Source organism: Myotis daubentonii, chromosome 7, assembly GCF_963259705.1.
Source record: "Myotis daubentonii chromosome 7, mMyoDau2.1, whole genome shotgun sequence".
NCBI classification, from domain to species: Eukaryota; Metazoa; Chordata; class Mammalia; order Chiroptera; family Vespertilionidae; genus Myotis; species Myotis daubentonii.
The window spans coordinates 76,915,033-76,938,156 of NC_081846.1; the positions used below are offsets into that span (position 1 = coordinate 76,915,033).

A 23,124-nucleotide genomic window follows, 5' to 3' on the forward strand; every position below is an offset into this window, starting at 1 on the left:
TATTCTTATGCTGTACCAGAATACAATAAGCCACTTTTAGATTCAAACGCTTTGTTACTTAGAGAGTGAAAAGAAGAAGCCAAAGGTGCCAGCTCCCCGTGATCCCTGTCCTACACACCGAAAAGGATGACACTGAAACAAAGGGGTCATATGACTGCAGTGTGAGTTATGAGGACCCTGTTGCTTAGGAGCCACTTCTAGGCTCCAGCTATGCGGTTTCATATTGTGTAGCTCCATCGGTAGGAAGGCTGTGGCACGAAGTCCTGCACCTCTTCAGACAGTCTCCCAAGGGAAACAGGGAAGTGGGTGGAAGATAGCTTCTCCCCTTCTGGTTTGAAAGGATCACAAGGCATTTTCCCAAGACAGATTAGCTGCAGTTCAAGCCAGCTCTTGCCTCCATGGCTTATTTGGATATCTGCAAGGTGGTTGGGTGACATGGCCAGAGCCTTTCCCTTATTGGCCTGTGGGATAAGGCTATCACATTGCAGGAAGCTTAACAGGAAACCTCTAAATTCTTCCCTAGTCCCCATTTAGGATAGTAAATCATAAACGATGTCATGTCCCCAGGGGAAATAGCAGGGTTTAGTGCAACCCTTAGAGACCTGATAGTTGATAGCCCCCATCATATTTCTATTTCCACCAGTCTGGCTCCCACAAACACAGACAGATTCAGGGGGCGACAGAAGACTACTGCAAATGCAACACAGTTGTAGCCGCAGTTGCAGCTATGGTGTGGTTACTGGAGCAGATCCACGGACCTCGGCATAGGGCGCGAGGCTGTTGGTCTGGCAAATTCCGTTCCATCACTATCAGGAAGGGAGGCCAGAGCAGAAGTACCTATTTAATCTCCCCCCACACGGCTATGTCCTAAGTAAGAATAACATATCAAGTCAAGAGAATTAAGGAGAGCCTGTAGAGGCCTCGTGGGCAATGGAAAGATAAAAAAAAAAAATAACCCTTACCCCTAGCAAAAGGCCAATATATGAGATTTGTATTCAGATTTCTGAGCATCAGTTCATTCACTTGGATAATATCTAAATGAGGGAATACAAGCTTTCTAAAAATCCCGAGATGGAGCAGCGACACAGGCGCTACGTTGGAATCTCATAGAACGTTTTCTTGACCAGAAACAGTCAGTACTGCTCCCTGAAGAATGAGTAAATTACCCTACTCTGTTGAACTCGGGAAGGAGCACGTGACTGGCTTGGCCAGCGAAATAGGGAAAGAATCCCCTCCACCCAGCCAGCTACCGAGAACCCAGCACTCGCGCGTCCCAGTCCACAAAGCAGCAGCGACAGGTCTCCAATCACTCCAGGCAGCCGCGCGGCCGCTGGGAAGCGTGGAGGCAGGAAGTCCACGGGAGGAAGGCGGAGCCTGAGATTAGTGAACAGTCCCGGGTGGAAGCCGGAGGGACCGAGAGGCTGGAGAGAGAAAAGGCAACAGTTTCACTTGGGAGCTAGGCCGCCCGCCCCGGGACCCCGCCCCTCGCAGCCGATCCCGCGATAATACGACAAACTCCCGGGATTTCCCTCCAACTCCAGCTCAACACCCGTAGGGGCGGGGCCAGAGGACCCCGCGGCGTCTGGCCGTCCGCTACTAGCTCTTCGGGATCTCGAGAGAGTTGCGTTTCTCGCGACATTTCCGGAGTCGCCCTTCCACGCGGAGTCGGGACGCGTGTGCTGTGACCGAAGTGCAGGGAGGGCGGAGACCGTGCGGGAGGGAGAAGCCCCTTTGGCCTGCCCTACGGAAGCCTGCGAGGGAGGGTGGTGACCGCTGCCCCGTCCAGTTGCCCCGATGCCCAGCGCCAGCGCCAGCCGCAAGACTCAGGAGAAGCCGCGGGAGGTCATGGACGCGGCGGAAGTGGGTCTCCCCCTTCCTCGGGCCCGGGAGGACAGACCCCTGGGCCGGAGCGCGCGGAGGGCGGGCGGAGGGTGAGCGGGACCCTGCCCTCGGGGTCCCTGTCGGCACTTCTCCTGCGGGCCGGGGTCCGGGCGCCCAGGGCCCTCGCCGGGACTCCGGGGCCTTGGCCAAGAAGCGTGGCCAGACCTTCTCCGGACCGGACCGCTTTCTCACCGGCCTGACTCCCCGGCAGCGGGCCGCGGGGAGGGTGGACGTGAGGCTCCCCCTGCCCCGGAAGTGGCAGCGCGGGGTCACCCTGGCGTCTCCCTGGCTAGGCACGTCCCTCACGTAAACCACCACCTCGGACACTGACAGTGATGAGTAAAACGGTCTGACTGTGTGTTTAGTGGCCGTTTGCCGTGTGGCAGCTCTAAAGGACACTTGTCGTTTTTATTGTCTTTCTTCCTGTAAGTGATGGGGTGAGGCAGGAAGCTTAGAGGGCGATTGAGATGAAGGGACCCACAATCTTGGGGGGCAATTCCTAACACCCAGCGGTCCCTCGGCGCTTTTCCGAAATGAAAGTTTGATACCATCCTACAGGTCAGGTGTGTTGTATTAAAACTGGGCCTTTACTCATGCCCGGCTCCTAATTTTCCTATTGTGGAATTACGAGTTTGTGATAAACTGCATAAGGAATGGGACATTTTAAGAATATGAGGTGGACTAGGGGTTGCTGAAACATGAATTAGGGCAGTGATGGCGAACCTTTTGAACTCGGTGGGCCAGCATTTTGAAAAACCCTAACTTAACTCTGGTGCTGTGTCACATATAGAAATTTTTTGATATTTGCAACCATAGTAAAACGAAGACATACATTTTTGATATTTACTTTATATATTTAAATGCCATTTAACAGCTGAAGCCGGTTTGGCTCAGTGGATAGAGCGTCAGCCTGCGGACTGAAGGGTCCCAGGTTCGATTCCGGTCAAGGGCATGTACCTGGGTTGCGGGCACATCCCCAGTGGGAGATGTGCAGGAGGCAGCTGATCGATGTTTCTCTCTCATCGATGTTTCTAACTCTCTGTCCCTCTCCCTTCCTCTCTGTAAAAAATCAATAAAATATATTTAAAAAAAAATGCCATTTAACAAAGAAAAATCAACCAAAAAAATGAGTTCGTGTGTCACCTCTGACACGCGTGTCATAGGTTCGCCATCACTGAACTAATCCATCTGTTGCCCTAATGCTATATTGTATAACTATATCTTTTTACTAGGGCTGGGGTTTTCTTTGTCCTTAAGGTTGGTTGGTTTATTTTTGTATAAACACACAAAAACCTGAGTCCTCCAGATTAAAGGAGAGGATTCCAACCGATAGCTATAGAGTGATAAAAACGAATTATTTCATATATATCTTAAGTTACCTTGTAAAATCTAAGGGAATTATTTTGGGTATTCTTTATCTGATTATATAAACTAATGCAACCTTGCAGATAGCTCAGGTCTAGATATAAGGTAGACATTGTGGCAGAGTTATGCCATTTTATAGCTAGAAGGCTCCTAAGAGATCATTTTAGAGGTTAAGTGAGATTAAAAGAAAAGGTCACTTATCTATATAATAAAGCCTAAGTGACATTTAACCAGAACAACCGGTTGCTATGATGCACACTGTCCACCAGGGGGCAGACACTCAATACAGGAGCTGCCCCCTGGTGGTCAGTGCACTCCCACAGGGCAAGCGCCGCTCAGCCAGAAGCCAGGCTCATGGCTGGCCAGCAGTTGCCATGGCGGGAGCCTCTCCTGACTCCACAGCAGCAGGCGCAGTGGGCCAGGCTGAGCGTGAGTGGTGTGGCGCCTGGCCCCGATTTGGGCTCTTCTCTGCTGCTTGGCATGCTGCTACATCCCTCAGGGGATGTCCAACTGCTGGTTTAGGCAGTCGGACATCCCCTGAGGGGTCCCAGGCTGCTAGAGGGATGTCCGATTGCCTGCTTAGGCCTGATCCCTAGGCTGGCAGGTGGACATCCCCCGAGGGGTCCCGGACTGTGAGAGGGCCGCAAGCCGGGCTGAGGGCTCTCCCCCCCCCCACCCCCGCCAATCCCGCAGAAATTTTGTGCATTGGGCCTCTAGTCTATTTAATAAATATAGTTTTTTAAGAAAAGCCTGAACCCTAGATATTATATTGTCATTGTCACTTGCAACCTAGTATGCTGAAGCTGATTTTTAGAAACAGGAAGCTGGTGGGTTTGTTTTTTTTTATGTTTTCCAAATGCAAAATTGTAGTTAGTTTATATCCAACATCTTCAGTTTCTAAAAATGTGACATCTGGTGCTCAGAAAGCTTACCAAAAAAGTGTTGGTTCTCTTTGAACATCTCTTCCTGTAATAGGAAGTTAATAAAACTGTGGTGCTTCATCCTACTCCCTTCCAGGAAATTTATATCCCTCCTTTGAAGTAGGTTAATCTCATTTTGAAGAGGATAGTTGCGATGTGTTGTACATGTGTAAATTTTATCTGAGAATGCTATTATTTATGGCATATCCATCCAAGAGTAGTGATCTTTCCAACAAACTAGCCAGAAACCGGTGCTTATCCTTTTTCTATAGAGTACATATGTAAATAATATGACAAATTTCCACACTTTAAAACTACGACTCTTTGAATTAATAAAGTGGTCCTGAAAGTGAAAAGGAATTTATTTTTACATTGTTGTTTGTATTTATGTTTTTACTATGCTATTATTTTTTTTTTAAATAAAACGTTATAATGCAAAACATTTTTTGTAGGATTATGCTAAAGAAAGATATGGAGTATCTTCAATGATACAGTCTCAAGAAAAATCAGGTTAGTAGCTATGTGATAATAAATAAAGCTGTTTTTCTTCTAATTCCAGGGAAATTCTTCATGAAGTTTTAATTAAGGTTGACATAACTTTGAAAAACTTAAATGACAGTAATAACCCAAGCAGATGTTATAATCCTGTATAAACATTTGTCAATTTGGTTGGGGTTCCTAATCTAGAAAGGGAAGAAAATACATTAAATGAGTATATTTTAAGAGTTAAATTATATTAAAAAGATATTCCTAAGTGATTAGGTAAAATATTTAAGATTTAACTCTGGCCCAGGAGATAAAAGAATGTTAATAGTAACTACCTTCATCATATACAGCCTTTTTGCATGCTTTATGAGGCTACCTTCTTTACTCTTCCCTTACTTTTATTAGATTTCTTTGAAATGGGTTTGTCACATATTGTTTCTCCAGACCTATAGGTTTTCTTTTTTAAACATTTGCCTTTTGTTTTTATTTACTTATTTATTTGTGTTTTCAATAGATTATCTTACTTACAACAATTTTTCTTATGGTAGACACTCCAAAGTCCAAATTATGTCTTTCAGTCTTTGGTACAACTGCAGATCTTTAAGTTCTGGCCTATTGGAAGTACTTCTAACTTACAGACCTGCCTATGAATGTTATGCTTTGGAAATAACATATCTCCGGGTTAATTTTATTGTGATTTTGGATTCAATTTATTGCATGATCATAAAATCACTTTCCTTCCCAACTTTTTTCCAAAAAGTGCAAAATAATTGGCTAAAAATATACCATTTCCAAAAGATACAGATGGTGAAGTAAAATAATTGAATATAAAATGGGATAGAAGCAATATAGTTTGGAGATGACATTCCCCTGCAGAGTAAGCAAGAGGGGTCATTTGAGACTTTGTTTTTAGCTTAATTATCTTCCTGAACTGGACTTCCTTCAGCTGCAACACAAAGATGCCCAAAGGAGTTTCAATCTATTACGTAAGTCCCAATCACCCCTTGCCATAATTACTGTTCCCATTTGGCTGGCAAATCCAGACAACTGTTTTCCACTTATAAGCTCTCCCAACCAGAGGGGAAAAAAAAGAGGGGAAAAAACTATGTATGTTTACAGTAGCATAACAGTAAATTTCTGCCTTTGGTTTTATCTCTGCTAAAATCCTTATACTTTGTTCAGGCAGAGTTTCCTTCCCCATTTGCTTCCATTTCTCCAAATTTCTTCATGCTAATGCCAGTGTCTTAAGAGTGTGGAGGAGGCAATAGTTTTTTAAACTGAAACCCTACTGCCAATAATCAATCATTGGTGCAAGTGTGACATGTGCCTTAAGTATGTGTAGATATGTTAAAGGTTGAGAACCCCTAAGCTAATTAGTTGGAATACCACATGAAAGAAGGGCTATTATTCTGTCTTTTTTCAAAGTACTATTAAAGTTACCCTAGTCATGACATTTATTTATGTCTCCTTAGATTTATGTTGTTATGTTTCATTTGATTTTGAGTTTTTATTGCCTAGTTATTAGTAAGTCATTGGCTTTTTCAATTTTGGTATTTCCAAATCTGTCTTAAATGTTTATGCTATTCTGTCTGTCTTTTCTCTTTCATACTTTGCTTTGCCTAAGTTTACACAGCAGACTTGGGAGTTGGTTTAACTCATAAGGTCTGTTGGCAATGTTTTGTAGAAATTCTCTTGTGATACCCAGTGGCTTAAAAATTCCTCATTCATTGTCTGCTTTTGGCAGTGAGAACCATTGTATTCTCCTGTAATTTTCCTATTTGCTTCAAGAGACAAATTATAAGTATGTTTAGACAAAGTAGGTAGAATAAATATATTTGTTTAGTATTGGTTTTGTGTTTTGTGGGGGGGTTGTTTGTTTGTTTTTCATCCTCACCCGAGGATATTTTTCCATTGATTTTTAGAGAGAGGGAAAGACAGAGAGAAATATCAATATGAGAGAAACACATCGATTGGTTGCCTCCTGCATTAGCCCTGACGTGGGCGGGGCCAGGGCCAGGGCCAGGGAAGAGCCTGCAACCGGGGTACTGCCCTGAACTGGAATTGAACCTGGGACCCTTTGGTCTACAGGCCAAAGCTCTACCCACTGAGCCAAACCATCTAGGGCTTTGCTTAGTATTATAACTAGGTTTCACTGCAGAAGATACAGTAGGTCCTTGGGTTACCTCGGAGATCCGTTCCTACAGGTGACAATGTAACACGATTCGCCGTTAAGTCAGAACCCACCTACATAAGCACCTACATCATTCACATGGAGCACATACACAGTCAATGAAGTGAAGCAGTCAGAAACCGCCAAAACCGGTTTGGTTCAGTGGATAGAGCGTCGGTCTGCGGACTGAAAGGTCCTAGGTTCGATTCCTGTCAAGGGCATGTACCTGGGTTGCGGGCACATCCCTAGTAGGAGATGTGCGGGGGCGGCTGATCGATGTTTCTCTCTCATCGATGTTTCTAACTCTATCTCTCTCCCTTCCTCTCTGTAAAAAATCAAAATATATTAGAAAAAAAACATTTAAGAGAAAGATAACAATTCCTGACCTTTACTTGTGGTAAATAAATAATAAAAAACATAAAGCACATATGTACATATGTCGAAATGACGGAACTTATTTTTTTATAAATACTGTAAATGGGAGATGGCGACGTAACCACGAAATGACGTACATCGAGTCCAACATAACCCGAGGACTGCCTGTAATGACAACCTTTATTAGTTAGGCAACATAACCCTTGAGAAAGATCTTTTACTACTCTTGATGTGATGTGATATGATGTCTATTATTATGTTTTTAAGTAATATGTTTTAAATTTAATATTCAAATTGTTGCATATTTAAAAAATAAAATGATTTCTGGATCATTATTGCCTCATATCACTATCTTCACGTAATAGTTTTTTTGTTTGGAGGACTCTAGATGGATATATTGGAGGACACAATTGTAGGGCCTCACGGAATTTATTGGCTTACATAACTCTAGAGCAGTGGTTCTCAACCTTCTGGCCCTTTAAATACAGTTCCTCTTGTTGTGACCCCCAACCATAAAATTATTTTTGTTGCTACTTAATAACTGTAATTTTGCTACTGTTATGAGTAATTATGTAAATATCTGATATGCAGGATGGTCTTAGGCAATCCCTGTGAAAGGGTCATTCGAATGCCAAAGGGGTCTCGACCCACAGGTTGAGAACCGCTGCTCTAGAGAAAAAAGGTGAGATGGCATAAGGCATGACTGCATCTAGAGCAGTGATGGCGAACCTTTTGAGTTCGGCCTGTCAGCATTTTGAAAAACCCTAACTTAACTCTGGTGCCGTGTCACATACAGAAATTTTTTGATATTTGCAACCATAGTAAAACAAAGACTTAAATTTTTGATGTTTATTTTATATATTTAAATGCCATTTAACAAAGAAAAATCAACCAAAAAAATGAGTTCGCTTGTCACCTCTGACACATGTGTCATAGGTTCGCCATCACTGATCTAGAGGCTCAATCAGCATCTTTAAGGCTTTCTGTCCGTATTTCTTGGCTCTGCTTCTCTTAGGTTATTTGGCTTTATTCTCTCATCCTACAAACTCAGGTAGTGGGACAGATGGTGGCTGCAGCCCTGGGCCTATAGTATCCAGTGGTCTGCAAACTGCGGTTCGGCAAACCACGGCTCGCGAGCCACATGCGGCTCTTTGGCCCCTTGAATGTGGCTCTTCCACAAAATACCGACTCTTCCACAAAATACTGACTTCTGCGCATGGGCCATGAAGTTTCAGTCGCACTGTATGTGTGCGCCCACACATGGTATTTTGTGGAAGAGCTACACTCAAGGGGCCAAAGAGCCGCATGTGGCTCGCGAGCCGCAGTTTGCTGACCACGGGCCTTATACCATCCCAGCTCAGCAAGCCCAGGGTAGAGCTTCGTTCCCAGTGTCTGTATATTAAGTCCCAGAGCAGGAGTTTGATTAGCCCAGTTGGAGCAACATGCCTTTCCCTGGATGAGTCACTGTGTCCTAGGGAATGGGGTACCAATGATATTACTGTAATTAACCAAGTTACTAATTAGTTGGAAAGGAGCAAAGGGAAGGCCAGATAATAGAGGCATGCCATTTGTACAGCTTTGCCAGAAAGCTGCAGTTTAACATGCTCCAGGTCTGCTCCCCACAGATCCTCGGGGGAAGGGTCTGGACAATAGACGCATGCCTGATAAGGTATGGGTGGTGTGGGAAGGTGCTTGTCTGTCAGTCACACCTGGGAGTAGGTTATTGGCCAGAATAGGCATGGCCACTGCTAGGGTGAGAAATCTGAGATACATAAACTGAACGGAGAGAGCTCTCTCTCGGCTGTCTTGTGCACTGGGCTCCCAGCTCTCTTGTTGCAGGAGACACTCTCCCTTGCACTTGGCCTCCATGGCCCACAGTCACGTGGACCCCACACAATGGACCGATGGACTGTAACTAGCCTGATGCTCTGCTGGACTCAGCTCCACCATTGAACAGAGACTGTGGATACTGGCTTTGCTTTTAGCTCTGCTGCATCCCCAGCTGCACATTTCCAGAACTGGTTTAAGGGAAATAGGACTTTTAAACTGAGAGATAGAATGCTATACAGATAAAAATCACTCGTTTTCCTGTGAGAGTCTTAAAAAACGTTTTCTCAGAATATTGTAAGAACCCCACTCCCACTAGCAGCGGAGAAATTCCACCTGTGCAATTCTCCAATAACACCATGACTATCCAGGCCTGGCGGAGAAACCTCCCCTTTGGCTAGCTGACTTACGTACTGTGACAGGCAAGCTAAAATACCATGTCCACTTAGGCAAAGGTGGATGAAGATAGATTGTAGTTGGCCTTATAAATCAATAAAATATTCAGCACATACGCATTTTGAAATTCTCTTTGACTCCAGTATAGACTGAATTAGGGAATCGGGATTATCAAAAGGTTATTGCCGTAATTTAGACAAGTACTCTGGGATGGTGGCAGTGAAGATAATAGAATTGGATAGAGTTTTTTTAATCCTCACCTGACGATACGTATTTTAGAGAAAGAGGAAAGGAGAGACAGAGAGAAAATGAGTGTGAGAAACATTAATGAATTGCCTCTCATACATGCCCTAACTGGGGATCAAACCTGCAACAACCTGCAACCTTTTGTTGTATAGGTGACCCTCCAAGCAATTGAGTCTCCTGGTCTGGGCCTCGAGAATTGTATAGGTTTTAGAGATATATTTAGAAAATACAATTCACAAATTAAGAAGGCGTCAGAGGTTGAAAACTAATACCGAGTACTTATGCTCGCTGTCAAATCAAAATTATGATCTCTGTAAATTCTGAATTACTAAATTTGTTTCGTTTATTTGCTGCAGATCGAGTTTTGGTTCGGGTTAGCAATTTGACAGTACAAAAAGCTGATGAAGTTGTTTGGGTGCGTGCAAGGGTTCATACAAGCCGAGCTAAAGGTAAGGTTGATTTAATGAGTAAAGAAAGGTCTTTGGTTAAGGAATCGAAATTTTTTGTTGTGCGTATATTTCACAGACTAAAGTAAATCTTTAAAAATAAAACAAAATCCCCTCTGTTTTCTTTTTAAAATCACTGTAAAATATTAGTCTGTGTTTAATTAATTTTAGATTTTTATAAGATCGCCTTAAATATAAGTTGACCTTAAAAACTCAGATGAAACCTAATAAGGTATTGATTTAGCAGTTCTCATAAGTTTAATTTTTTGAAGTGTTTTTGAGAAGCTTTTTATTTGTTAATATCCTTATATTTGTGATATTTAGATAGGGAGAGAGGTAGAAGAGATAAAAGGCTAAGACTGGGTTGCCCGATACAGTAGCCACTGACTACATGTAGTTATTAATATCCAATAGCTCAGCCACTACATGTATTTTGAGTGCTTAACTGCCACAGTGGCTAGTGGCTTCCTATATTGCACAGACAGTACAAATACAGAATATTTTTTCTCATTGTAGAAAGTCCCATTGAATTAGCATTAACAACAGAAAAGAAGGATAAGCATAGTTTAGACAAACCTTAGTTCCTTATGGAAAATTGTCCTAACCTAAAGTGTTCAAAATTATCTAAAAATATTAATGACATTAGTTTATAACTTTTTCACATTTGATCATCCCTACAAATTTGTGATGTAGGCAGAACAGGCATTGCTATTGCCCTTTATAAATGAGGAGACTAAAACTACTTGCCCAAGTTCTCATAGTAATTGGTGGAATACAAACAAAATCTAGAAGCTTTCTAAAATACCTTCTGTCTCTCTAAGAGTTCATTGCTTCTATAGCATTTAATACATTCTATAATATAGCATTTTTTACATTGTGTTTTAAAATACTTATAGAATTAATATGGGCTCATTTTTAAAAAATATATATTTTATTGATTTTTTTACAGAGAGGAAGGGAGAAAGAGAGAGATAGAGAGGTAGAAACATCGATGAGAGAGAAACATCGATTCACCTGCCTCCTGCACACTCCCCACTGGGGATGTGCCCGCAACCAAGGCACATGCCCCTGACGGGAATTGAACCTGGGACCCTTCAGTCCGCAGGCCGACGTTCTATCCACTGAGCCAAACCGGTCAGGGCTGGGCTCATTTTTAAAATCCCAACATTTTATACATATGTCTAATGCTCTCAAGGTCACTACTTTAAGAGTTTGTCTATTTTTCCAGTATTCTTCTCCCAAGTAGATGAATGCTAGTAGACTTTGAGAAGAATAGTGCTGGAATATTAACTTTTTAAAAATGTTGATTTGCCTTCCTGAAAGGTTGGGCCATTTATTCTACCAATGGATATATCACATTGTATTGTAATCCCTGATTTACTTGTCTTTCTCCCACTAGTGTGGGATCTTTGTTCTGTCCAAAATATACACTTTGTTTCCTGAACATGGTTATTTAACAAATTAAAAGATAGAATACATGCTACATGTAAGGCTGAACCAAGCATACTTCTCTTCACATGTATCCCCAAAATGGAACAATTTGAGTATCAATAAGGATAATTGCAGTGAATTGAAACATATCATATATGTTTAAATCTGTAAGTACATATTAATGCTAAGACAAACAGAAAACCTAGTTGGTCACCAATGCAAACAGTTCATTATTTGGAAACAATATCATTTCTGTATGAGTTGTATATCACTGGCTAACCAAATGGTAGGTGTAGAAAAGTGTCTTTTTATTTTTTAAGAAGTATCTCTTTAGAGAGGTATTCCAACTAATAAAATGAAAAGAGCATATTAGACCATCACCATTTTGTTCCTTATAAATTACCTAGGTACATTGATGGTCAGTGATTGCTAATAACAGAATAGAAAGATAACCAGAAATATTTTACATCTATTTATGAAAGAACACAATACCATTCAATGAAATACTATTGCCTAAAATATTGTTCCAGAATCTCATTAAGCCTTTAGATTAACTACCAACTTACAGGAAAAACATAGGACTAGGGAACACATATTAAGTGACAATGGTTATGAGCAAAAACAACCTTGTCTCTTCTACTAGTATAAATAAATAGAAAAGGGAGAAGGAGGCTATGAGTTTAAACAGACTTATGCTATCTCTGAACTAATCACTTGTTTGTATCCTGATTTAAATATACAATAAAAAGATACTTGAGATTCTTGGAAATTTGAACATTGACTGGATATTTGATGTTAAATATTTGTTCATTTTTTAGTTGAGATAATATTACTGTGGTAACATTATTTTTAAAGGCTTTTATCTCTTAGGGGTTCGTACTTAATTATATATAGACTAGAGGCCTGGTGCACGAATTCATGCATGGATGGGGTCCCTCAGCCAGGCTGGCCATTGGGGCCGATCGGGCCAGCCGGTGGGGGGGAGGGGCCGTGGGAGGTGGGTTGGCCACAGAAGTTTGGCTGTGGGAACGCACTGACCACCAGGGGGCAGCTCCTGTGTTATCATTTGCCCCCCAGTGGTCAGTGCGCATTATAGCAACTGGTTGTTCCGTCACTTAGGCTTTTATATATATATATATATATAGATGAAATACCATGGCTGGGGTTTGCTTCAAAATAGTACAGGCAGCCCTGGCCCGTTTTGCTCAGTAGATAGAGCGTCAGCCTGAAGACTGAAGGGTCCCAGGTTCGATTCCGGTCAAGGGCACATACCCAGGTTATGGGCTCAATCTCCAGTAGGGGGCGTGCAGGAGGCAGCTGATCAATGAGTCTCATCATTGCAGGAGGCAGCTGATCAATGAGTCTCATCATTGATGTTTCTATCTCTCCCTTTCCCTTCCTCTCTGAAATCAATAAAAATATATTTATTTTTAAAAATAGTACAGGCATTGAGGGATAAGTGGATTGGGTTAAAGCTGAGACAAGAATGACCAAGAGGATTATAGGTAGACATTGGTATCATTTACAAATAATGCCCTTTTTTTTCAAATGTTTATTTCATTTCATGTTGTTTCTCTTTACAATAATGATTCTTTCTAGTCCTGTAGGGATTTCCACAATTAAGGATTTTTTTATACAGCAGAGATTGAAACTCCTGATGAGTTATTTCATGACTGTAGGTGTTCTGCATAAAATGTCATTAGAAAGCAATACCAGATTTTAGAAAGTATTAAAAGAAGTTTTCTTCTGGTCCAGTTTTCTGTTGTCAGAAATAGATGTTAAATTTTACAAGACCTTTTGCCAGCAATTTTTCCCCTCAAAATATAATTGGTTGAGTGTATTTATGTAGAGGTTCATTATACTATTCTCTCTGCTTTTGTGTTGGTTTGAAATTTTCTAGATAATAAAAAATTAAAAATACAGTTGGTCCTCATTGTTCATAGATTATGTATTTACAAATTCACCTAGTTTTGTAACCCCCAAATTAGCATGTGCGGCATTTTCACTGTCATTCACAGACATGCTGACATGCACGTGTGCAGTGGCAAAACATTTGAGTTGTCCAGTACATCCTAGTACGTTCCCAGCCGAGGTCAAACACAATGAAGCTCTGCCTTCTTGAGTCAGCTCTCATTAACAGGTGTCCTTTTCACAACCTGTTTCATGCCACATTCTTCAGGTTCTGTGCTTTTTGTTGGTGATTTGGCTATTTAATATGGCCCCCAAGTGTAGTACTGCTGAAGTGTTTTCTAGCGTTCCTAAGTGCAAGGAGGTTGTAAGATGCCTTACAGAGAAAATATGTGTTAGACAAGCTTCATGTGAGCATGAGATACAGTGCTATTGGCTATGAGTTCATGTTAATGAACCAATTCTATATATATTAAATAAAATGTATTTAAACAGAAACACACAAAACAAGGTCATGTATTGATGGACTGATGAAAATATTGTGATCAGAGGCTCACGGGAACCTAACCCTGTATTTCCCCTAGGAGCAATAGTTCAATATCTGCTAATTCATTGTTCCTGGAGACTTTATGGAATATAACTATCACAAATAACAAGAATCAATTATATATTGTAATGATTTATAATAATGGGTTTCTTAATGTTGAACAATTTGTAGATACATGAAATAAACTGAATTTGGCAAAGGTGTGAATGGTATTTTAATATAGTACTAGATTAAGTTTCAGATATATTTTTGAAATTTTGCATTTAATCTGATCCTCATAACTTCTAATTGGAAAATCTTATTTTTTTTAAGGTTATTTATGTGTGTGTGTTTAAGTAAGTTACCCAAATAACATTTTCACATGAATTTTTCAAAAAATACAAAAATGATATTCACTTTTTTCTTTTTTACTGTCTATCCTCTGCTTCAACATTTTTCTATTTATTCTTAATAATTTGTTCAGCATCTTTTCAAAAATCTTCCTTTTTAATGTATGTATATGCATGCACACACAGATACATACAGTTTTTCTGTTTTGTGTGTGAGTTTTAATTTGTCTTATTTTATGTAGATGACAACATATTTTACGTGTTATTCTGCAACTTTTAAAATTTTCAATGAGCATGTTTCTCGGAGATTTTTTTCAAGGTACTAGTTATAGATCTACATAAGGCAGTATTTCTCCAAGATAGGTATCTAGAAGTGAGATAGCTGGACTGAAGGGTATGCATATACATACTTAACCCTTTGTGGTCCAATTTTATTTTTGGAATTCAAACAGTCTGGTCCATATTAATTGATGGGATTGAATGTTGAACCGGTTTGTGGTGTCAACCTCAGCCTCGACATTAGACCTGCTCCTAGCACCTGGTCTGTCGAGTCAGCCTCAATGTTGGACCAAAAAGGGTTCATATTTCTAATACCAAAAGAACTTTCAATAACATTATATGTATTTATCCCACAAGTATGTGACTTTCTCCACATCTTGCTAATAGTGATTGTCAATGTTTTCGGTTTCTGCCAAAATAGATTATCTAAAAATAAAATATTATGCTTTCAATTTGCTGCTTTTCCTTTCTTCCCATGTCTTACATTGGGAAAATGTCAATAAATAAAGACTTACTTAGAATAATTCATCTGCTATAACTCCAAAAGTAGTAACACATTAAAAGTGGACTTAGCCGAAACCGGTTTGGCTCAGTGGATAGGGTGTCGGCCTGTGGACTGAAGGGTCCCAGGTTCGATTCCGGTCAAGGGCATGTACCTGGGTTGCGGGCACATCCCCAGTAGGAGATGTGCAGGAGGCAGCTGATCGATGTTTCTCTCTCATCGATGTTTCTAACTCTCTATTCTCTCTCCCTCTCTGTAAAAAATCAATAAAATATGTTTTTAAAAAAAGTGGACTTAGAAAAACAAACCATGCTAGCAATTTCAAGTAGAGCAAAGCTGTGAAAAACCATAAATAAGGAAATGGAAGTGTCAAAATCATAGTGTCAAAAGTATGACGATATAGGATCCTGTTATGCAAACAAAAAAATCTAGTCTGTTTACATAATATCTGTGTATTTTGCTTTAAAGGACAGTGTTTAAGATCAGATTTCTTATACTAAGTTTATGCATTCCTAAAATCAAGTGTTTTATATATGTCTGTAACTCTTAATGATACCTTTAAAATTTGTTTCTTTCCATTGTGAAAGCTTATGAGCTTACGTCTACATATCAGAAGAGTAATTGAAATATCAGTTGGTCCTTTCAAATTGTATATACACTAGATGGAAGTCATTGGCAGTACATAATTCTCTTTCAATACTCTTTTTTCTAAAAACTTACTTTACTTCCAAAATAGCTGATTACTTTTGTTAAACAGATAATTTAGGATTTTTATTATCAAAGGTCAGATCAAAATCCATGTGAGAATATTTTCGAGAAAATAACAAATGGAAAGTATTTAAAATAGTAAGGTCTTTGCTATTTAACTTCCTAACTGATTAACATAAATGATGAAGGAAAAGGTTAATGTTGGGAATCAGGAAGTTAAGGTACATTATCTAAATAATGAATTCAGGAGCTTGACAAGCTGAAAGACAGTAGGAAGAGATCAAGACATAAGATTGCCTCACATCTTTAATTACCTAGTTCTTCCACAAAGGCCTCTTCATTAGGAGCCGTCACCATAATGGAGATGAGAATAAACCTTTTTGTTCTGAACACCTACCATGTTGGTTCTTTAGCTCAGAAATAAAGATTGTTCTCCTGGTGTGTAAAAGAAGGTTTCCAACTTTACATTTCTCTAAAACAGTACTCCTGTGAAAATTTAAGAAATAAAGTGCTGCTTCTAAAACCTTAAGAATCAAAGTTCAACACAATTTTTTGCTATTAATCCTCACCCAAGGATAGTTTTTTCATTGATTTTTTTTAAGAGAGGAAGGGAAGGGGAAGGAGGAGAGAGAGAGAGAGAGAGAGAGAGAGAGAGAGAGAGAGAGAGGAGGGGAGAGGGGAGGGACACGCCCTTGACAGGGAATGGAGCCCATGACCCTTCCATGTGTGGGCCAGCACTCTAACCACTCCAGCCAGGGCTCAACATGATTTTTAATTGTTAATTTAAATGATCTAAAAATAGTGATTTTATTCAGCTGTATTGAACATTGACTCTCTATCTTTCTATAAACTGTCTACTGGTTGGAAAATTCCAAAAAGAAAGATAAGTAATATTTAGCAATTGATTTGTCTGTCCTGCAAAGTTTTTATACTAATTTAAATACAGTAAGGACTTTTTGCTAAACTGAGAAATTACATACTTCTTGAAATAAAAAATAAATAAAAATTTCAATAGTGCCGAAAGATATAAAATGAAAAAAGTCTCACAGTTCTAGCTTCTCCATCCCATCACAATCTCTTCCCCCTAAAATAACCACTGTTGTTTCTTGTGAACCCTTCCAGGGAGAAAAAATGCATGTACAAGCATGGGTATAGCCTTTGTTTTTTTAAATTTTCATAAAAAGGATTGTACACATGGTGCTCCTTGTTATCAGTAACCAGTGTCTATAAAAATAGTAGCTGCCCAGCTGGTGTTGCTCAGTGGCTGAGCATCGATCTATGAACCAGGAGGTCAGGGTTCGATTCCCTGTCAGGGCACATGCCTGGGTTTCTGACTGGATCCCTGGTAGGGGGTGTGCAGGAGGCACCCAATCAGTGCTTCTCTCTCATCATTGATGTTTCTATCTCTCTCCCTCGCTGGAATCAGTAAAAATATTTGTTTGTTTTTAAATAGTAGCTTGCGAAACATTGAACTGAACACATCATGCAGTACATTGTATTACCAGCCAGAGCCAAAGAAAGAAAATTGTGTTTATTAACACCTGGCAAGAACTTGGTCTCAAAAGTACCTGATACAGGTAGTCTGAGCAGACAGTTCTATTTACCAGGCACCAGAACTGATTTTTCATTTGTTTGAATCTTTTAGAAAATTTTTTGAGTGGACCATCAAGATTCTAGTATTGAAAGTGCTTTGAACACAGACGCTTTGGGGATCATAGCATTAGAGCCACATGGAAATCTGTTTCACTAGTAAAGACTATATAAATATGAACTTTGGTTCCTTTATATAAATAACACCGTTATGTGAGGTTTTTCATACTTAATTTCCTTAACAAACAAGAGTCTCCTCTGCTTGTTCATTTATTGTGTTTTTAGATTCCACATATAAGTGAAATCATGGCATTTGTCTGTCTGACATTTCAATCAGCACAATACCCTCTAGGTCCATCCATGTTGTTGCAGATGGCAAGATTTCATTCTTCTTTATGGCTGGTATACATATACAACTTCTTTATCACCCATGCATTGATAGACACCTGGGTTGCTTCCATATCTTAGCTATTGTAAATAATGCTGCAATAAGCATAGGGATGTACTAGTATGTGTCTTTTCTATTTAGTGGAATGGCTGGGTCCTTCTTTCTCTCTTGTTATGTAGCTTTTGTTTTAAAGTCTATTTTGTATGGTATAGGTATTGCTACCCCAACTTCTGTTTGTTTGCATTTTCATGAAATATCTTTTTCTATCCCTTATTTTCAGTCTGTGTGTGTGTCTTTCAATATGAAGTGAGTCACTTGTAGGCAGCATATGTAAGCCTTACCTTCTATACCTACCTCTTTCATTGTGTCATTGTCTTTAAAAAGTTTTTTTTTCTGATTAGAAAAGTAGTATATGCTTATTGTAGAAAGTTCAGAAAATACAGAGAAATATGAAGAACATAATAATTCCCTGAAATTTCACCACTCATTAGTAACCACATTTTGGTGTGTTTGTCCCCTATACAATCTATGTTAATAACTTTTTTTCTTTTGTTTTTTTAACACCATTCATCTCCCCTATACCCTCTTCTACCTCCACCCACCCCCTCATTCCCACATTCACCACAGTGTTACCCAGGCCCATGAGTTCTCCCTCCCCCCCCCTCAATCCTTCCACCCTGTCCAACACCCCCCACCACAGCTGTAGGCCTGCTCTCTCTCTGAGTCTTTCTCTACTTTGCTTGTTAGTTCACTTTGTTCATTAAATTCCACATGTGAGTGAAATCATATGGTACTTGTCTTTCTCTGGCGTGTTTCACTTAGCATAATGTTCTCTAGGTCCATCCATGCTGTTGCAAAGGGTAAATTTTTCATTTTTAGGCCCAATAGTCCATTATGTAAAGGTACTATAGCTGTTTTATCCGCTCATCAATTGATGGACACTTGAGCTGCTTCCAAATTTTGGCTATTGTAAATACAGCTGCAATGAACATAGGAGTACATATTTTTCAAACTAGTGTTTCAGGTTTCTCTAGATAAATTCCCAGAAGTGGAATTTCTGGGTCATAAGGTAGTTCCATTTTTCATTTTTTGAGGTAACTCCATACTGCTTTCCACAATGGTTGCACCAATCTGTATTCCCACCAACAGTACACAAGGGTTCCCTTTTCTCCACACCCTCAACAACACTTGTTTGTTTATTGATGATGGCCATTCTGGCAGGTGTGAGGTGATATCTCATTGTGGTTCTAGTGTGCATTTTTCTGATGATTAATGACTCTGAGCATCTTTTCATATATCTATCCTTTTTACACAAAATAGAGATTATATGTGGTTTTATTATATTTTCACACAATGGTCTATCATGAGTATCTAACAAATATTTATTTTATATTCCAGACACCTGACATACTTTTTGCACATAGTAATCCAGCTGTGAAATAGGAATGATAATCCTCAAATAAATAACCAATGGTAGTGCTGCTATTAATAATAGTAGTAAACAATATTTATAGTTCATACTAATTAATATTTTATATTCATATTTAATATTAATTGAATGTCACAACTCTAAATATATTACTTATATAATTTTCAATATTATTTAAGAAACATCAAGAAACTCCATGAGTTATATCTATTGTTTTTTTTTCCCCTTTTGCATATGAAAAACTGAAGCATAAAGTGATTTAATAATTTTCTCAACAGGCTCCACCCTTACCAGTGGTTAGAGCACTGGCAACAAAGGGTCACAGGTTCAATTCCCAATCAAGGACACATACCTGAATTGCAGGTTCTATCCTAGCCTGGTCGGGTGTGTGCAGGAGTCAACCAATCAAAGAATAATAATTTTCCCACAGGCTCCTTCATAAGTGGTGGGCTGAATGTGATCCTGGGTCTTTTGATTTCAGAGCTTTTACTTTTTACCAAACCCTTATACTAAATGTTACCCCTTAGTGCTGACCCAGAGACATTTTCCTGTGCTCGCTGTTTATATGCTCTATAGAGCTCTCCATTTTCTCTCAAGGTCTTTTGTGTGGCATTAGAGTTCATTGCATGATGGCTTTGTAGTGCAGCTAAATCTGTGCTGCCTGTCTGTCCGGTTAGAAAAGCTAAAATACTTACTAAATCATGTTGCCTTCCAATTCATGCTAACACTTTGTTCTAAGTGGCCTAATATCTGGCTATAGTTTCAGTAGTTCCTGGGATAATGTCATTTTGATCCACCTGCAGATTTCTCTCTAACTTCATCAATCTCTATCTATTCAGTGTCTTAAAATCCCCTGAATTTATTATACATAAAACTTTCTTAAAAACTGTACTTTATGACTGGATCATATTCCAAAGGAAAGAGAAAATGTGTGTCTATTTAGTGGTAAAACTACCATATATGACTCAGAAGTTCATAGATTATGTTTGTGTTGGCACTTTGCTTGCAATCTATCTTTCTTTTATAAATTCATAATTACTGTCTGATTTTCTTTTCAAAATAGTCTATGTTGAAAGTAATAACTATAAGTCCACTTGCATTTTTGCTTTTTTTTTCCCCCAAGGCTAGTTCTCAGTATAAAGGATAATTCTCAGTTTAAAAATCAGATCATCTTTTGCAGTTTTATAAGACAAGCTGATGAAAAAAGTGGTCTTAAAAAGATTTACCTGGTATTATGAGGAAATAGTTCCCCAAAACTTGACAGAGACTTAAAAAGAATCTGCTTTGGAGGAAAAGGATGTCACAAGGATATATAGTTACTAGAATCTGTTATGAATAGTTGTTTTCAAAAGATTAAGAATAAGGAATGATGGTTCTTTAATGAAAGGAGGGGAAATCAAGAGGCCCAGAATATATAAAAATAAAACTGGCTATAAGGCATAAAGAGAACGATCTTTCATAGACAAAGTAACTTAGGTGGAGTAAAAGAAAAATTGAGAACTATTACAAAGGATGAAAGATTGGGAAGGCGATAAAGGAAATAGACCATGAAAGAAACTACTAGCCCAGTGATGGCGAACCTGTGACACGCGTGTCAGAGGTGACACGTGAACTCATTTTTTGGGTTGATTTTTCTTTGTTAAATGGCATTTAAATATATAAAATAAATATCAAAAATATAAATCTTTGTTTTACTATGGTTGAAAATATCAAAAAATTTTTATATGTGACACGGCACCAGAGTTAAGTTAGGGTTTTTCAAAATGCTGACAGACCGAGCTCAAAAGGTTCGCCTTCACTGAACTAGCCTGTCCTTCTAAATGCTCTTTAAATGAACTTTGGTAGAAAGTAAAATGGACCACCCCCCATAAAATGCTTGTGTTCTTGTTACTAAGTTCTTTATTAGTACTTCTGTGCTTGCATCATTGAAGCTCCCATGGTGGTTAGCACAGTGCCTTTGCCTGTAGAATATAATAGCTATTGAATGAATGTTGAAAGTGATCTGAAGTTACTTGAAATTTGTTTAATAAATCAATGCAATAACAAAATAATTTCTTTATTTGTAATATTTTTTAATTAGTGATTTGCCTGTGTTCTCATAACAAACGTGTTAAAAGCATTATTTTACTCATAGTAGGAACTTGGGTTTGTTTAAAGTTTGTCAATTGAGGATGAGTATTTTGTCTGTAAAAGCCAGATATATGTGTGTTATGAGCCTGATGAATATAGTAAATTTTGACCCAAATTTAAAGTAGATAAGCATTTTTTTTCCTGTAAAACCTGAAGTGGCATGTCCTTAATACATTTGTGTTCTTTCTGTCTTATTCAGGGAAGCAGTGTTTCTTAGTCCTACGTCAGCAGCAGTTTAACGTTCAGGCTCTTGTGGCAGTGGGAGACCATGCAAGCAAGCAGATGGTTAAATTTGCTGCCAAGTAAGTAAGCAATTATATCCTGTTGTCAGAATAAACAATGGTGGGAACCAAGACTCCCAGGGGTTTGGACCATTTTCATACATTAACATCAATGCTTCGTTTGTTTAAAAATGTAGTTATTTAAATTGTCGGTTCAGTGTTGCTGAATACATTAAACTTACAAAAGAGAAAATATGGAGCACAGGCTTAAAATTCATCGGGAACTGCTGAAGCAGCACTCTCTACAGACAAGTCACATTTACTTTCAAGTAGAGTAACAAAAAGCCTGGCAGCCTCCACATAGCAAAGCAACTTTATTTTGTGGTGTTTGGAGCTTCATTTCCTCTCTCCCTCCCTCAGTTTCTGATTTGCATATTGAGCAACAAGTTTTCTAACTGAATAAAAGTGTATAAAATAAAATAATGTAGTTTTACAACTGATTCCCTCCTGAAGGATTTTTTAAAAGGTAAAAATTGCTTTGTCTCTCCAAAAGTCTTGCTGTCTGGTTCAGAGTTCCTGTAGAAATGCTTTGTTTTGTACAGTTTGCAAGAAATGGTATAGCGTAGTGGTTATACATGCTGTAGTTCTAAGTTAATAGTTGGTGATATGCCTAGTTTTGTTCATTTGTATGTTTTTCTCAATTTAACTGAAATTTTATTTTCATGATAATGATCAAAGAAGACTTGGAAAATGGACGATCTTTACATTTTAAGTAGTAAAGTATTTCATAGGCATAAATGTTTTTCAAAGAAATTCAATCTAAAGTAAGTGTATTTGATTTTTATGTCTGTTCTTTAGATGTATGCTTTCAAAGATGAGTTAATACACATAGAATTATCAATTTATAACTAGAAAAATCTAAAAAGTCATATAATTTAAGACTCTAATTTATGTTTGGGACCTCCATGACTCCTCCAGCATAGTATTTTACATATAGTGGATGCTTAGTCACTGATTTTGGTTTAGAGATTTATTTATCAAATTCAGTTTTATCATCTCATATCATAGTGTTTTAAATAGTAGATGCTCAGCAACTGGTTTTAGTTTAGAGATGTACTTATCAAAGTTAAGTGTTTTGTTTTGTTTTAAATATATTTTTACTGATTTCAGAGAGGAAGGGAGACGGAGAGAGAGATAGAAACTTCAATGATGAGAGAGAATCATTGATCGGCTGCCCCCTGCACACCCCACACTGGGGATCGAGCCCCCAACCCCCAATCGGGGTATGTGCCCTGACCGGGAATCAAACCATGACCTCCTGGTTCATAGGTCGACGCTCAACCACTGAGCCATGCTAGCTGGGCTCAAATTTAGTTTTATTGTATCATAGCGATACCTGCACTCTGATTTAAAACTCCAATGCCATTAATTACATGGCTTCTCACTGGTGAACTCAATAGTATTAGTACTACTAGTACAGTAACCCCATCTCTCCCTCCCTCCCACTCCTGATGCCCAGAGACTGTCACTTTCATCTCTTCTACCTGTAT

The 23,124-nt window shown here is 39.1% G+C and overlaps 1 protein-coding gene across 1 annotated transcript in view; it reads left to right on the plus strand.

The window, feature by feature from the left end:
- Positions 1-1,624: 1,624 nt before the first annotated feature.
- The window catches only part of DARS1 (aspartyl-tRNA synthetase 1), a 70,564-nt gene continuing 49,064 nt past the window's right edge, over positions 1,625-23,124 (plus strand). The window contains exons 1-4 of the mRNA XM_059704570.1: positions 1,625-1,860; positions 4,619-4,676; positions 10,023-10,115; positions 21,553-21,655. Coding sequence (XP_059560553.1) covers positions 1,795-1,860; positions 4,619-4,676; positions 10,023-10,115; positions 21,553-21,655 — 320 coding nt within the window. The 5' untranslated portion in view covers positions 1,625-1,794. The remainder of the gene's footprint in view (positions 1,861-4,618; positions 4,677-10,022; positions 10,116-21,552; positions 21,656-23,124) is intronic.